Consider the following 15,801-nt stretch of genomic DNA (forward strand, 5'->3'; position numbering starts at 1 on the left):
ACTTTATCTATGCAGCTTGCATTAGTATACATATAAAGTAAATGTCATAATTGGATAAACAGTAAAATATTATTAAAATAAAGCTTGTTTTTTAAATAAGAGTCAATAAAGCTCAAAGCACAAACTGCCTCGCTGGGCATCTACTTTAACAATAGCAACAAAGTCTTCCTTATGTTCGATGAGCGCATGAGGCGAAAAATAAAACATGAGACATTTTGCCACCGTAAATAACTGTAAAAATTCAATTCACAAATAACAAAATTATTAAAAAAATATATAAATGCACCTGAAACAAAATATTACATAAATAACAATTCAAAAAATATTTGAAATAATTAGATAAATACTACTCGTTTTATTTTTTTCAGAGGCAAAACTATTTATCAAATTTGTATAATCCAGTTGTTTAATCATTTCTTTCTCACTCATCAATATAACCAACACATTTAGTATATCCCGTGATATTGTTGATTGTCGATAATTTTTGATTAACTTCAACTTCAAAAAGCTTTTTTTTTTTGGCTAATGAAACTGTTGCTTGTGGGTTAACACATCATATATGCACTATAAATATTTGGAATAAATCATTTCATTTCGCCGTAGACTAGCATATCAATCACCGTTTTTTCATTTGTTAACTAATGTTGCATGACCATCAACTCCAAACACAAATCATAACCATTTATGTTTGGACGTCCCTCGTGATTATGAAATTGTTGAAACTCCATTCTAGACTGATTATATTTCTGTAGTATTCATAAGTGGGAGGGAGAATGCTGTGGGTTGATATTTTTTTAATAGAATATTGGGCTAGAATTTTTTATTTCGATGGACTATCAACTCAACATATAATAATAATAATAATAATAATAATAATAATAATAATATTGGACCCTCACCTGAGCCAGGTCTTGAGGCAGCAGCCTGTCTGGCATCACAAAAGTCCGATCTTGTGTAACAGTAAAATCAGTCAAGCGTTAATATGAGAGTCACAACTTCACAGCCGAATAGAATTAAAGCTAAATGATAGTGAGCTCAAAGCCAAATATCTACAAGCTTGATCGTATCGAATTTATCCATGAGACGAATGAGAGAGAAAACGATCGTCCCCTGAGATTCATCACGGAAAAAAACATATCTGAGTTACAAAAAAAGAGCTTAAACTAAGCTACCTATATTATTTTATTCTAAATTAAACTTGATTTAAGAGTTGAAATTGTAAAATTATCAATTTTTTTAGTAAACTAAGCTGGCTAAAACTTATATATAATCTAATAGCAAACCGTAGTCATCAGTAAATGAAATTTTTGTAGAGATTGGTGTAGAATTGATGAGAAAAGAATCCAAATTATAAATTTTATTCAACAAATAAAAATGGTGATCTCTGTGCTAACATTCTAGAAGCAAAATGGTTGGAGAAAAAGGAAGTAAAACGAATCCATCTCGTGGCCACGTCAGCACACAGCTTTTTTCCACAAGAAAAAATAATAAAAATAATAATTCTTCCCCCATTTTCTCAAGATTCCCCATTGTCTGTCTGACTTTGATATTTATAAACAAACCCTAATCTTACATATATTGTCTGTAACACAAATTCCCAATTCCTTTCTCAATTCATTCTACGATTCGATACGATGCTGGTAACGCTGCCGTTTTCTTCTCGGCCCTCTCTCGCCTTCCACTCCGGCCACCAAATCAAGATTTTCGTGTGCTCTGCCATGGCGGATACGCCGCCGATGGTCACCACGGCGGCTGTGGACAGGAAGAGCCTGTACGAGGTTCTACAAGTCAAGCACAACGCGTCTCAGAGGGAGATCAAGACTGCCTATCGTACGCTGGCCAAGCTGTACCACCCCGATGCTACCTCCCGCTTTATGGACTCCTCGGTTGCTGCTACGTCTACCGACGGCGGTGATTTTATAGAGATCCATAACGCCTACGCCACGTTGTCTGATCCTGACGCGAGAGCTGTTTACGACTTTAATTTGAACGTCGGTTTGAGACGAAGATTGTCCTCTGAGAGATTTTATCGTAGCCGCAGGTGGGAGACGGATCAGTGCTGGTGATGTTACAAGTTTCCGATGTAAATTCTTTTTTTTCAAATGTAGCACATTTTTTTCCTCTTTTCTTATTTTTTTATAAAAAAAAATTAAGTTGTAGTGTACAGAAGTTTTAATGAACAGAGCTTCGTCCTTTGTTTTCTTGGATCCCTATAGTTAAATAATGCATATGAACAAAAATATAGACTATTAATTGCCTTGATATTGTTACTGATTACATGGAACAAGATTTGTTTAGTCAAAAAATCATTTGAAGATGAAGGAAAGGGAACTTTGTTTATGGAAACCAAACAAGATAACTTGAATCCGCAATGCTTATTTGTCGTTCCAATATATGGACAATTCATAAATGTGTTCCTTCAAATTGCTAAATGTTCTACAAATATTTATATTTAGGGGGACAAAAGAGTGGAAAAACACTAGAGATCAGTCCCAGAATTTTCGTACAAATCTTTTATCCAACATATCCAATAGACCTCATCAGTTTCCGAAAGAAAATGGAATCACTTAGAGGTCATAAGCATGGAATTGAGGACGTGCATGATCAACCACGGTGTTGGTTGGATTGTTGCATTGGTGATTCAGTATTTGATACACTTCTCAAAAATGGGCCGAACATGTACCACAATCACCGGGTCAGTTGGGTTTATGGCGGTTAGAACCTCCCTCATCCACGTAAATTCCCTAGGGATCTCATTGCAGATATCACAAGCCAACTGCTGAAGCAGAGACAGAAGCATGCCTTGGCTCAAGGGTAGGGGAATCATCGTCAAAATTGCAGGTAAATCAACCTCAAATAACATAAAAAGAAAACGATGAATCCCTCCTCTGTGATTAAAATTCAGATGATTTCCCAGAACAGATCCTACCTGAGAGCATAGCCCTGATGCAATTGTAACTTTACTCCAACACAAGGCAGTTGTGAAAGCCTCCTCATATCAACGACCTGCTATCAATCTAGATAGCTCTTTTATTGGTTCAACGGGTACTTTGAGCTAAATTATAATACTCGTTTCAGAATACATTGTGGTCGATTCGTCTCATGTAACCACCCAAAGGGCCATTGCTCAGTTGATTAATAAAAGGATTTGCAGGGTTAGCATGTGGACCTAAGATGGCCAGCGCAACCAATTTTCTTTGACCATACCGAGCAACTCATTACTTGAAGTTTGAGATACTGATGGAGCTGCATTTGTAGCATCACAGATAAATGAGCTAACATTAGTGCCCGGCAGAAATCAAGTGGCGGAAGGAAGCCGATATTCAGAACACTTAACTAACAGACTAGAAAAGACTTTATCCTTTTGACAAAGAGAATTTTCAAAACATCTTCAGCTTAATACTCTAGTAGCAGCAAAGATTGGCATAGATAGAAGCATCGAGCAAAATTCATCATCATCATCATTGCCTCACTTTTCTTGGTTTAGAGCTAGTTGAAGTTCGCTAACATGTTTTATTTACTATTTAAAATGCAAAACCCCACCCTAAACCATTGAATATTCACCCCCAACTTTCAGAATTTGCAAACCAAATTCTCTTCAAATATCCACGGCACACACACTTCATATTTTAAGAAGAAAAGTCGAAAATTCAAGGGAAGTTCAAGCCAAGGTTCTTGCCCCCGTTCTTCGCAATCGTCAACGATTTTTCGTGCGTAAAAATACGCAAAGGCACGCCATATTTCTTTCTTTCAAACATCATCACACCATAGTAATTGTTTATGCATGATTTTTAAGGAAAAACATAGCACACAAGTTGAATTTTCGTAACTACATGCCTATGTGTTCTAAATTTGTGTTTTTGAATTCCAAAATCATGTTTTATATGTGTTAAAGGGGCTGCCATGATTAGGACATGTTTAGACATTGTTTTACATGAATTTAGAGGCCTAGAACACACCACACACGCTGGTAGAACAAAAGAAAACAAGCTGGAACAAGTTGCTGTCTTAGTGATCATGTGGTCCGGTTTCAAGGGTTTGGTGGCTGGGCAGGGGTTTGGTTGGGACCAGGGCTTGGCTAGGGTCCGTGAGGGGTCAAGGGAAGAGTCCTAGCCACGCTAGGACTCGAGACAAGAGGCTGGGAAGGAGTCCTAGCTTGCTAGGACTCCAACCCGTGAAGCCCATGAAAGATGCGCAGGTACAGCAGCTGGTGCAGGGAAGGGATGTCTCGGCCTGGGGGATCTGGGCTGGGCTAGGTCGAGTCATTAGAGTCCTAAGAGGGTGCACGAGGGTTAGGGTCAGGGGCTAGCTCGATTGGTTAGAGTCCTAGCAAGTTTGAAGAGTCCTTTGTCAAGTAAAACTCTCGGCCATGGCATGCTACTGGTATGTGGCTGCGGTTTTCAAGCTTGTGGTTGAGTGTGTTGGTTCTAAGGGTCCAGGAGGGTGCCTACAGGGGATGGTCATGAGTGGGTGAAGGGTGGCTCGATGTGGCTCGAGCCAAGTATAGAAAACGTGAGGGAGGCACTTGGGAAGCAGCCTGTGCGCAGGTTTGCTTCTGAACTCAGGTTGCTTCGCTGCTGGGTTCTAGGGGTTGGGTTGGTCAAGGCTTGGTCTGGGCGTGGTCCAGGGAAGGTTATGGTCATGAGGGGTCAAGTGGTTAAGGCTGGAGGTGTCCTAGTTGACTAGGAGTCTTGGTGGAGGGTAGAAGTCTCACCCACACACACGCACAGATTTGGGTGAGCTTCCAGGAAGTTTTTGGGCGGGCCACGGGTGGTTAAACAGGCTGGGCTTGGTCAGTAGGGTACCTAAGTGGGTTGGCTAGGTTTTGGCTTAAGGTGGCTTGAGCGTGGCTCGAGTAAATTGGGAGATGGCTCGGTGGGTTCGTTAGTGTGTCAAAAAAAAAAATTAAAAGGCTAAAATTGAATCCATGGGTCCACGGGTGTGGCTCATGACTTGAAAAGGTAGAATAAATCATAAAAATGCTATGTTTAAAATTTGGGATCAAAATAATGAGTTTTGGATTTATTCGGGATTTAATCGCCGCACGAAACGATAATTAACGAGTTAATTGAAACGCCTAGTTTTATGCTTAATAAAATTATGAAAAATTATATTTAAGCTTAAATAATTATTATAAGTCTAAGTTTTTAATTTGGGAATTTTATATTAAGGTTGGTTTAATTCGGGATTAAAACGCATAAATACGTATTATTTAAAGATTAATTTAAAAGTCCTCGATTTAAGATAAATGAAAATGTGAGAAAATTTGTGTAGGCTTAAATAATTATTTGGGACGTGTTTGAGTCAATGGAATTAAGAAAATGTCAAAAACGTGAAATTTTACGTCTAGGGGTAAAACGGTCATTTTACACATAGAAATTAGTAAACGTCATGGCAGTGCTCGAAATTCTGTTTTTATGATATTATGATTATGTTCAAATGTTTATGAAATGTTCATGATTAAATTATGATTTCTAAATGTCTATGGGATTTTTATGATTTAAGGAAGACATTTAAAAGACATGTTTCATGCTTGGTTTCAAAAACAAAATTATATGTTATGCATTATTTTTATAAAGTAATGAGAATGTACACGTTGAAGGAAGTGAAGTAATTGTGACTAATTCGATAATGTTGAAGATATCGTGAGGGTGACGGTCTCAGTGGGAGTCCGACGATCGTATTTCCATTATTACGAATATGTGGTAACGGTAAGAATGGAATGTCGTGAGGGGAAAAGGCCCAAGAGGGAGCCCATTTATGGGAAAAAGCCACAGAGGAAATCCCGACGATCGTATTTCTATTCGAAAGAGGATAGGCCAGGGCCCAGTTGACCGGTGAGAGTGTTGTTGGTGTTAACAAAGGAAAAGGAAAAAGAAAAGGAAAAAGAAAAAGAAAAATGTTGATGATCATGAAAAAAGTTTTATGTTATGTCATGTTGAGGAAAAAGAAAGGAAAATGTTAAGGTTTATGTGATGCATGTCATGAAAATGTTTATGCTTAAAGTTGATGCATCATTATGAAAATGTTTCTATTTAAAGTTCATGCACCATGAAAAGGTTTACGAAAATGTTCATGATTGAAGTTTATGCATCTTCATGAAAACGATATTTAAGTACAAGTATTTTTCACTGTTATATGTTGACTGTATTACGTATTACTTGTTATCAAGGATATGACATGTTGAGTCTTTAGACTCACTAGGTGTGATTGATGCAGGTGATTATGATGATTATGTTTATGGAGGTCTTGATTGTTGATCTGACTGGACTGAAGGTGCACATAACCCGAGGACCGACGCTAGTTTTCCGCACTAGTTCTGATTTATGATTTCAAGTTATGTTAAAAATATTTTACGACTTTTTATTCATGTTTTGAGAGGTTTTTGAGATATTATAGTATGAGCTGTATTTCTCAATTATAAAGTTGGTTGTTTTATTTTAAAATGAGGTCCAAAATATTTTATATAATTTTTGGTGGTTCGGCCGGTGCTAGGGAGGTTTAAAAAAAAATTTCTAGTACTTTTAAAGAAATAAAAAGGACAGATGTTTCAGATTTCCTCTTGATTGGATATACTCAACATCTCCTAGAGAAGTCATCAATGAATGAGACAAGGTATTTCGATCCTCCTAGGGGTACAACTGGTGCTTGCCAAACATCTGAATGAATCAAATCCAATATGCTTTTGCTTTTGGCAGTAGAAGTGCCAAACTTTAATCTGTGTTGTTTACTGGTAACACAATGCTCACAAAAGGGTAATGACACTTTTTTAAATCCCGACAGCAGCTTCCGTGTTGAGAAAATTTTCAACCCCCGTTCTGACATATGACTGAGCTTTCTATGCCATAACACAGTTAATTCTTCTCCTGAACCAATTGATGCAACATCTAGTTCTGCCTCTTTGTGTGTTTCTTCCAAAAGTACATACATATTTGCAGCAACTTTTTCCGTCTTCATAACCACAAGCGGACCCTTCAGAATTTTCATGAGCCCGTTCTCGATACGTGTTTTGCAGCCGATATCATTCAATTGCCCCAAGGACAAAAGATTTTTCGTCAGTCCTTTCACATTTCATACCTCCTGTATGGTGCGAATGATGTCATCCAACATTTTAATTTTGATAGTACCGACACCAGCGATTTCTATGACATGATCATTTCCCATGAATACAGATCCTCCTGAGACTGGTTCATAATGATCAAACCATTCTCTTCGAGACGTCATGTACCACGACGCTCCTGAATCCATAATCCATATGTCACAAAATTTGTGCCTGCCTTCTATAACTGTTGTCGCTTCGCTGAATAATTTTTCACCACCGCCTAATGTACTTGCCACTTTTCCTTGAGAATTTTTTTCGATACTCGTACACTTTTTCTTGAAGTGCCATTTACCTCCACATTTAAAGAATTAAATGTTTTTCTTCTTACTTCTCGACCTTGATCTATCCCGTCTTTGGCTCCCACTAGAGTCACAGTCCATAAATCTTCCTCTTATCATCGGTAAAGCCTCTGTCTTCTTCGGTTTTACCAACCTATCTTTCTTATTCTTGCGCCGGCTTTCTTCTCCGAGAAACGCAGTTAAGACATCGTCGAATTTTAAAAAGCCCATAAGAATATTGTTGGTTATGTTGATGATAAGTTGATCATATGAATATGCTAGACTTTGAAGAAAAAGCTCTGCACGTTCATTTTACCCTATTTTATGCCCCTTGGAAGTGAGTTGAGAAATAGAGTATTTATTGTATTGATATGGTTGGTCAACGATAAGGATTCCGCCAACCGAAGAGTATAAAGCCTCCTCTTTAGGAAAATCATGTTGTGTAGAGACTTAACTTCGTACATCTTTGTCAGAGTATCCCTGATAAATTTTGCTGTTTTTTTATCTCAGAAATACTTGACAATACTTCGTCTTTTATTGCCAAGTGTAGATTGACAACAACATTATCATTCATCGGATTTCATTTTCCATCGTCCGTCATTTCCACCGATCTATCTCCAACAGCCACCAATCCATTCTCCTTTCTTAAAATTGCTTATATTTTTATTTTCCACATCATAAAACTGCTTTCATTGAACTTTGTTATCTCATACATGATCGTCATTATGTCTACAACAATTTTAGTAGACTGGAAAAAATAATCCAGCCTTAATAAAGAATAAACTGTACAACGAGATTTACGTGGAAAACCCCTAAAAATTATTAGGGTAAAAACTACGGGCATAACGAAAATAGTTCTATTATAATATTTTACGGTGTACAACCACTTACTGTATTTCCAAAAAGAACACACACTCTATTAATACAGGAGAACAAAACACTTCACAAATATTATAGAACTAAGCACTCAAATGCCATAAAATGTGAGAAAACTCAAATAAGGGATGACTTTAGAATGAGGGGAGGGATCTCTATTTATAAAGCCCCTTGTCCGTGTGAAGACGCGTATGAAACACGTCGTCTGAATTCAACTTTGCCAACCTACGTTTTTATTCAACAAATTCAGCCAACCATCTTCTTTAATGCATTAAATGCATTTTCACTCTTTTGCCGACACTACATGGCTTTTTTAAAGGTCAACATGACTTGAGGCAAGGTCACCCACAATTGCCATATCTGTTCGATATTTGTTTAGAAATGTTGTCGAGGTCACTGAAGATTGTGGACATGTCCCATGATTTCAATTTTCATCATAAGTGTCAGTCTTTCGGGATTACCACTTGCAATATGCAGATGATTTATTTCTCATGTCAAGAGGCGACAATGGAAGTATTGTCATTTTGATGGAGTGTCTCTCACAATTCAATAACATGACTCGTCTTTGTGCAAATGTGAAACGTCCCTTATTTTTAACTTCAAAAATGTATATAATTACTATGAATTTTTTTTATATATATATATAAACATTTTCTTCTATCCTCAAAACCCTCCATCATAAAAATAATATTTAAAAACTCAAATGCATAAAAATCTATAAATCGTAACCCACAAATTCGTAATTCAATTTTAAAATAATCAAACGATTAAACTTCAAAATAAAGCATAAAATCTTTAAATAAATAATCCTCAAAATCTTTTACTTCAAACTTTAAATACTAAGCTATGCGAAAAATAAAAGTCCCTCGGAGCTGTACTGCGGGACCCGATCCACTCAAGCGTCGGCGTCTCCCTCAAAATTAACGTCTCTTGCGATCATCCAAACCTAGTGGGTCTAATGACTCAGCACGTTCTAAACATACATAACAAATAATATATATACATGCACGTGCAGCTTTAAAATAATCTTTTAATAAATAAGTTGGCGTAAAAGCTCGTAATCATTTATCATATCATAAATCATTAAATAATAAAGCTTTCCATCATCGTATATCATCTTAGATGGGTTTGATCTTTAAAAGTGACTAGCTGTAATCGTATCATCATGGTCGACTGATCAGTCTTATCTCACCATCGTACATGAGGGTGGGCGTCAGCAACTTTCATCATTGGACGTCGCCAAATATGGAAATGCAATCGTCAGGCTCCCTCTAGGGCCTTCTCCCGTAAATGGGCTTCCTCTGGGGACTTTTCCCTCACGATATCCTCAATCATATCATATCATATTTGTCACAATCAATTTACATCCTTCAAAATATTTTCCTTTCCTTTTATTTATAAAATCTCGTATCCTTCAAAATCTTAAAATAACACTTTTCGGGAAAAATCGTACACCTTTGTATATATCATAAAAATATCATATTTTCATCATAAACATTTTAAAATATCATTTAGCATTTATTATGATTCTTCGGGACACTGCCAGACCTTTCGTACTACCCGGGACGTAAAATGACCATTTTACCACTGAACTCCAAAATTTGAGCCTATCCTATAGCATCATATAAGCTTAAATTTGAATTCTAATATTTTTCTTAGACGTAAACCCGAACCTTTCAATTTAATGACTTAAAAACTAAACCGGGAAACGTTTAAATCCGAATAAAATTCAAAATTTAATATTTTACTCCCAAATTTTAAACTTCAACTTTTCATCCCCAAACTACCCCCATGAACCACGAACCAGCCCCCGTGGAACACGGTTTGAACCCGTTTCTTTCCCTAGGCATTGTCGAACATATTTCTCCCAAACCAAGCCGCACACCTAAAACTCTCGAGCCACCCTCTTGGACCCTACTGGACCACCCCCTGACCAGCCACACTAGCCCCTTCACACCCTACAACCTAGCCAATGAAAACATGCCAAAACATACAAGGAAAACCTTAACTTTCAAGCCTCCACTATACACTTTCAAGCCTACTGTCCAGCCTTTTTTTACCCCTTAAACGTCACTTTTTACAATCCTTTAATGTCCCCTAACGGCAGCATGTCCTTTAGAAATCATAACCCGTCTCAAACGAGCAAAAAACGTCAGAACTTTGAAAAATATTCGTCCAACCGTCAAATAATTTGATCAATATAATTTTCATACTTTAAAACATAAAACACACATAATATAACTTGAATGGTGCAAAAATAAAGTTTAGAAACGTGCATTTGTGTTTAAAACGCTCGAAAAGAATACCGAAGTGGAACGTCGGTAACGAATGGATGACGATTTCTATTTTTTCTACCATTTTTTCTTGTCAAAACCCCAACAAAAACTCACCTTGGGATGCAAGGGAGTCGATTGATCATTGTTGGAAGGAAGAACGAGGAACAAAGCTGAAGAACGAAGAAGAAAAAAAAATCAAAAACTCTCTTGCCAAGGAACACAAGTTTCGGCCATTAACACCTTAAAAAATAAGTAAGTGTGTTTCATTGTGTGTGTAGGTGTTTTTGGGTGTGCGTGGGACGCTTTTTAAAAGAATTTAAAAAGATTTTCTAAACACGGAATAAATGGGCTTAATTAACCCTAGTTTTTAGTTAATAAATTAAGCTCAATAAGATTAATAAAATCATTAGGTCTCAAATTAAAAGATTTAAAAATACTTATTTCCAAAAATCTCTTATAAATTACATAAAATTCATTGCTCTCACTAATTAATTTAAATTTGACCTTAAAAATGCTAAAATTCTTAATTATTTAAAATAAACATTTTCTTAACTAAAAATAAAAATTTAGCTTTTAAATATTTAACACCTTAATGGTCTCCAGTCCTCCGTCCTCGGCCAACCTGTTGCGTGTTTTCTTAATTGCTTGCAAGCGCACGACGTCAAGTTATAGTAAAATGTATTTTTTTGTACAAGTGTCGATCCCACGAGGAGTATGTATATAAATGTATATTAGTGCTTGTGATTAAAATATTCTCGACTTTATTTAAAAAAATAAATTAAAAGATTTGGTTGCAAGAATAACTAAATTGAAAATGAATTTAAATGTAACACCAAATTGTAACAAATAACAATGGAATAAAAGATCTAGAGGTCCGATTTCACGCAACTATCCACCATGTGTAATTTCTTGTAGCTATGTTATAAAAATCCTTCTTATTCATTAGCCAAGAATCCTATAATTATCTACTTCCTCTCCCGAGTATTAAGTAGACTTTAGTTATCTAAAAATGGATTGCAACGTTCCATCAACAGTCTACAAATAAATAACACATCAAGCACTAGATTTTCTATGGGATTCGATAGCATTATAGGCCCTCTCGAACTCTATAAATACCATCGATGTATTTTTCCCATTTCTTGTTTATAATTTCCTCTTCCGAGTGATAAATTGTAAACATATAAATTATTCAAATTATGGCCAATAAATTGAAAGCATTAAGATTAGAACAATACAAATGAACAATATGAAGAACTTAAATAGCTTAGTTCATAGATTCTAACACATGGTTTCTAGTTTTGTTCCATCTTTCCTCTAGAAATAAAAATTAGTTCATAATAACACAAGCAAAACAACAAAACATGGTTCTAAAACAAGACATATCAAATGAAAATAAAAGAAAGAAGAACTTAGAACAAGAGTTTGAAGTGCTGATTCCATCCCCGGAGTTGTGCAAAAGATTTCCCAAAAACTTGATGAACTTGAGTCTTCAATCTTCTAGCAGCAGCCTTCACTCTTCCCTTGGCTCCCCAATACGCTAGGTGGTAAGTAAATGATGTCTTTTTATAGTCCCAGACAAGCCTCAATTCGCAGCACACCAAAATCTTGGACTTCCATGCGCAGCACACAAAAATACAGATTTTCCGAATTCTGTCTTGCAAGGACCGCGGGTGCGGTTAGGAAGTCAACGTGGGTGCGATTCTTCTACTAGTGTGTGAGCGCAGGTGCGGTGCATTTTTTAGTGCGGGTGCAGTGCTACACCGCGGGTGCGGTGCAAATATAAGCGCGGGTGCGCTATAGCTTCTGTATTTTTTATCTTTTGCACTTTCCAATTCAACACTTTAATACTCCAAACTCTCATTCTAAGCTTCCAAACTAAAACAACAAAAACAACAACAAATCACATAAAACCTGCTCAAGAATCACAAAATTCCAAGTTAAAAACCAGTAATAAAAGTGCAATAAATTGCACTTATCAAACTCCCCCAAACTTAGGATTTTGCTAGTCCCGAGCAAAACAAAACAACACAAACAAATAAGTCATGAATTACTTTAAAGAACTTGGCCTCAAGATAATTTAATTAACTCTTCATGCATTCATTATTCAATATATGATAAGTCAAAACAATCCAATCAAGTTTTCATCCGGATATAATCATGCAATCGGTTAATTTTCTAAACTTCTAATCTCTTCAACTCATGTTTCAAAACATTCTCAATCGATTTCAATTTTAACAAACACAAATCAAGAGGTCTTTTTCGGTAAAAATTTGGTTCAAAGCAATATTCATTCAAGAAAGGAATATCCAATAAATATTTGATGTAATGAGGTGTGTGTAAAGTTGATCAAGATTCGTACTCAATGTAAGTGTTTATCGATTGTCCATAGGCTTGATCCTCCCAATCCCTCTCCACTAGTATATTGGACAACTATGACTTGGTCAATAGGATTTGCAATGCTTGTAATGTTAGGCCTTGGCTCATGGCTACAAATGAAAATTAAGAATTCAAATAAGGGAGTAAGTTGAATTTTTATCTCTTTTGCAAACTCCACTTTTTTCTTTTATCTCCATTTTTTTATTCATTTCATATCTTTTTTTCCCTTTTTCTCCAACTTCTTCAATGAAACATCATTCATTTTTCTTTTCTTTTATGAGACCTTCAAATTTTTTTTTAATCCTTTGAATTATTACTCCCTTGAGAAGGTAAGAAATTAATGTTTAGATATTCAACGGGGTGGTAAATGTGGGATATTTGAAAGGATATCGAATGGGGGTCTTTTACACATATTTACGTGTGCCATTCGAATTCATATAAGCTACAAAGAGGTGACAAATGATAAATTATTTTTATTTGGTGGCTCAAAAGGCTCAACCGATCCAAAAAATCACCTAAATCATTCCTAAATCATAGTTTGTCTGTATTTCGTCTCGAGTGTTGTTTGGATAGTTCTAGACAAAATCAATTCACCAACACAAAGTAGAATCTAATCATCGTGAAAAATGGTGTCTCGATGCATAAACCAAATACATATATATTCAAAAGAAAAGTGCTTGACTTCCACGAAATTTCAAGAACACAATTCTTTTCTCATATAGACCCAAGAGGGCTTCAAATGCATATTTATGAACAATATAAATACGTCCAAATAAAATCAAAGATTGCATCAATCATATATGTGTTTGCAAAAATTTATTTCAATGTCAAATGAAAATCACAGAGTTGTTTATGAATTATAAGTCTCAAACTTACCAAATCTCATGATTGTTCTCTAAATTTTTCAAATTGATTGATGAACATGAATGAAATACATGACCTTTCTTCTCAATGCACAAATTTTGTTCATCATTGGTCATTTCAAAAAATTTTATGACTATGACACTACAAACACACAAGCAAATAACTCAAAATTAAATAAAACACTCAAATAAAACTAAATAAATAATTGAACACACAAAATAAAATAAATAACATCTCCCCCAAACTAAAATATGTGCATCGCCCTCGATGTAAATGATCTGAAAGTTAGAGGAATACACATACCTCGGGCAACGACCGTCAGTTGTCATTGCCATCCTCATCATCTGCGCCTTCTTGTGGTGGAACTTGTGTGCATCATAATTCGCAGATGAGGATGCACCCTTTTATTTTTTTTTCTTGGAGGCATTTTGTCAAACACTTTCAAAGCACCAACTTCCCCTTCTGTTTTTTAAAATCATCGACCGCGGGTGCGGTCTAGAACATACCGCGGGTGCGGTGTAGCTACTGGAAATTTTTTTTGAATTTTCGACCTTCAGCTACCGCGGGTGCGATGAATATTCTACCGCGGGTGCGGTGTTGGTTCTGGAAACATATCGCGGGTGCACTACAAACTAGACCGCGGGTGCGCTTTGCCTACTGGAAATTTTCAGATTTCATTAAGCAAACACTGCGGGTGCACTCAATAAAGTACCGCGGGTGCGGTATGGCTAGTAGAAATATTTTTATTTTCTGTCTTCAACGACCGCTGGTGCGGTATATTTCCAGCGCGGGTGCACTCTTTGAAATTGTTTTCTCTTCTAATTGTTAGTCCTGAAAAACACAATTGGGATTCATAAGATTTGGGGGAATACAAGAACACACTAAACAAAAAAATCACAACCAAAAATAAGAATGCAAGAGTAGAAGCAAAACCGAAAACGAAATGCAATAAAGAAACAAAAATTTGGGTTGCCTCCCAATAAGCGCTTGTGTTGGAAACTAAATTCCGACGTTTTGGACTTAACAACTGAAATCAGCTGATCTAATAAAGAAAACTGATCAGTTGGAAACCGATCAGTTGATACATTCAGCCGTATGTTTTTAAACTGATCAACCAACTGATACGCGCGATTATATTCAGCAACTGGACTTAACAACTGAAATCAGCTGACCTAATAAAGAAAACTAATCGGTTGGAAACCGATCAGTTGATACATTCAGCCGTATGCTTTTAAGCTAAGCATCCTTCAACTGAAAATGTCTCAGAAAAGAACATTCAACCGACAAAGAGACATAGAAGACTGCAACTGAATATGAAACGCCACACTTCAATCAATACAGCTTAGAACAACGCATTTCGGCTAAAGCAGTTAAGACGCCGCATTACAATAAATGAAACAAACAATGCCCAAGAAATAATGAAGTGGCAATCAACGGATACAAAGATTCAAATATATCTCAAGTTACCGTTGGAAGGGAAGCTTATAAATATGACAGAAGAACAGCTGAAGAAACAAGAAGATCATTCCATTCAAAGCTTGATGTTATTCTGCCAAAATCTCAGCTCACTCTTATTTGATTTATTCGTAGCAGTCAAAGCTACAATTTGAGCTCACTAGCACTTTGTAATAATCGTTAAATTCGATAGTGCTAAGATCAGTTACGCACTAATAAAATTTTGTGATACTAAGAGGTTCAGCTTTTGGCAGTGATAAGTCCAAACTGAAGTGGGTCAGTACAAATCTTGTATTCGATCAAAGTCTTTTAGTAGAAATCATATCCTTGAGATAGAAGAGGTGACGTAGGAGTAATTGAAATCTCCGAACATCCAGAAACAATCCTTGTGTATTTTATTTTCGTATTCTATATTTTAGTCAGTTATTTTCCGCAACTACTTTAGTTTAACTGATTGTCATTGACCAACAAGATTCCGAGAATCAGTTTTTCACCAAACTGAACTCAAAATTCGAAAATATCAGTTTTAATTGTGAGTGTTTATTCAACCCCCCCTTCTAAACACTCTTGATAC

General features: G+C 36.1%; 1 protein-coding gene across 1 annotated transcript; it reads left to right on the forward strand.

Moving 5' to 3' along the window:
* Positions 1-1,718: 1,718 nt before the first annotated feature.
* LOC142537710 (chaperone protein dnaJ 11, chloroplastic-like) lies at positions 1,719-2,066 on the forward strand. The gene has a single exon (XM_075643203.1). It carries the CDS (start codon positions 1,719-1,721, stop codon positions 2,064-2,066), a length of 348 nt encoding a protein of 115 aa, XP_075499318.1.
* Positions 2,067-15,801: the final 13,735 nt, after the last annotated feature.

This window comes from Primulina tabacum, chromosome 2 (assembly GCF_025594145.1).
Source record: "Primulina tabacum isolate GXHZ01 chromosome 2, ASM2559414v2, whole genome shotgun sequence".
Taxonomy (NCBI): Eukaryota; Viridiplantae; Streptophyta; class Magnoliopsida; order Lamiales; family Gesneriaceae; genus Primulina; species Primulina tabacum.

Excerpts from the sequence above, each read along its gene's own strand:
- LOC142537710 (XM_075643203.1), top strand. The coding sequence starts at position 1,719 with ATGGCGGATACGCCGCCGATGGTCACCACGGCGGCTGTGGACAGGAAG.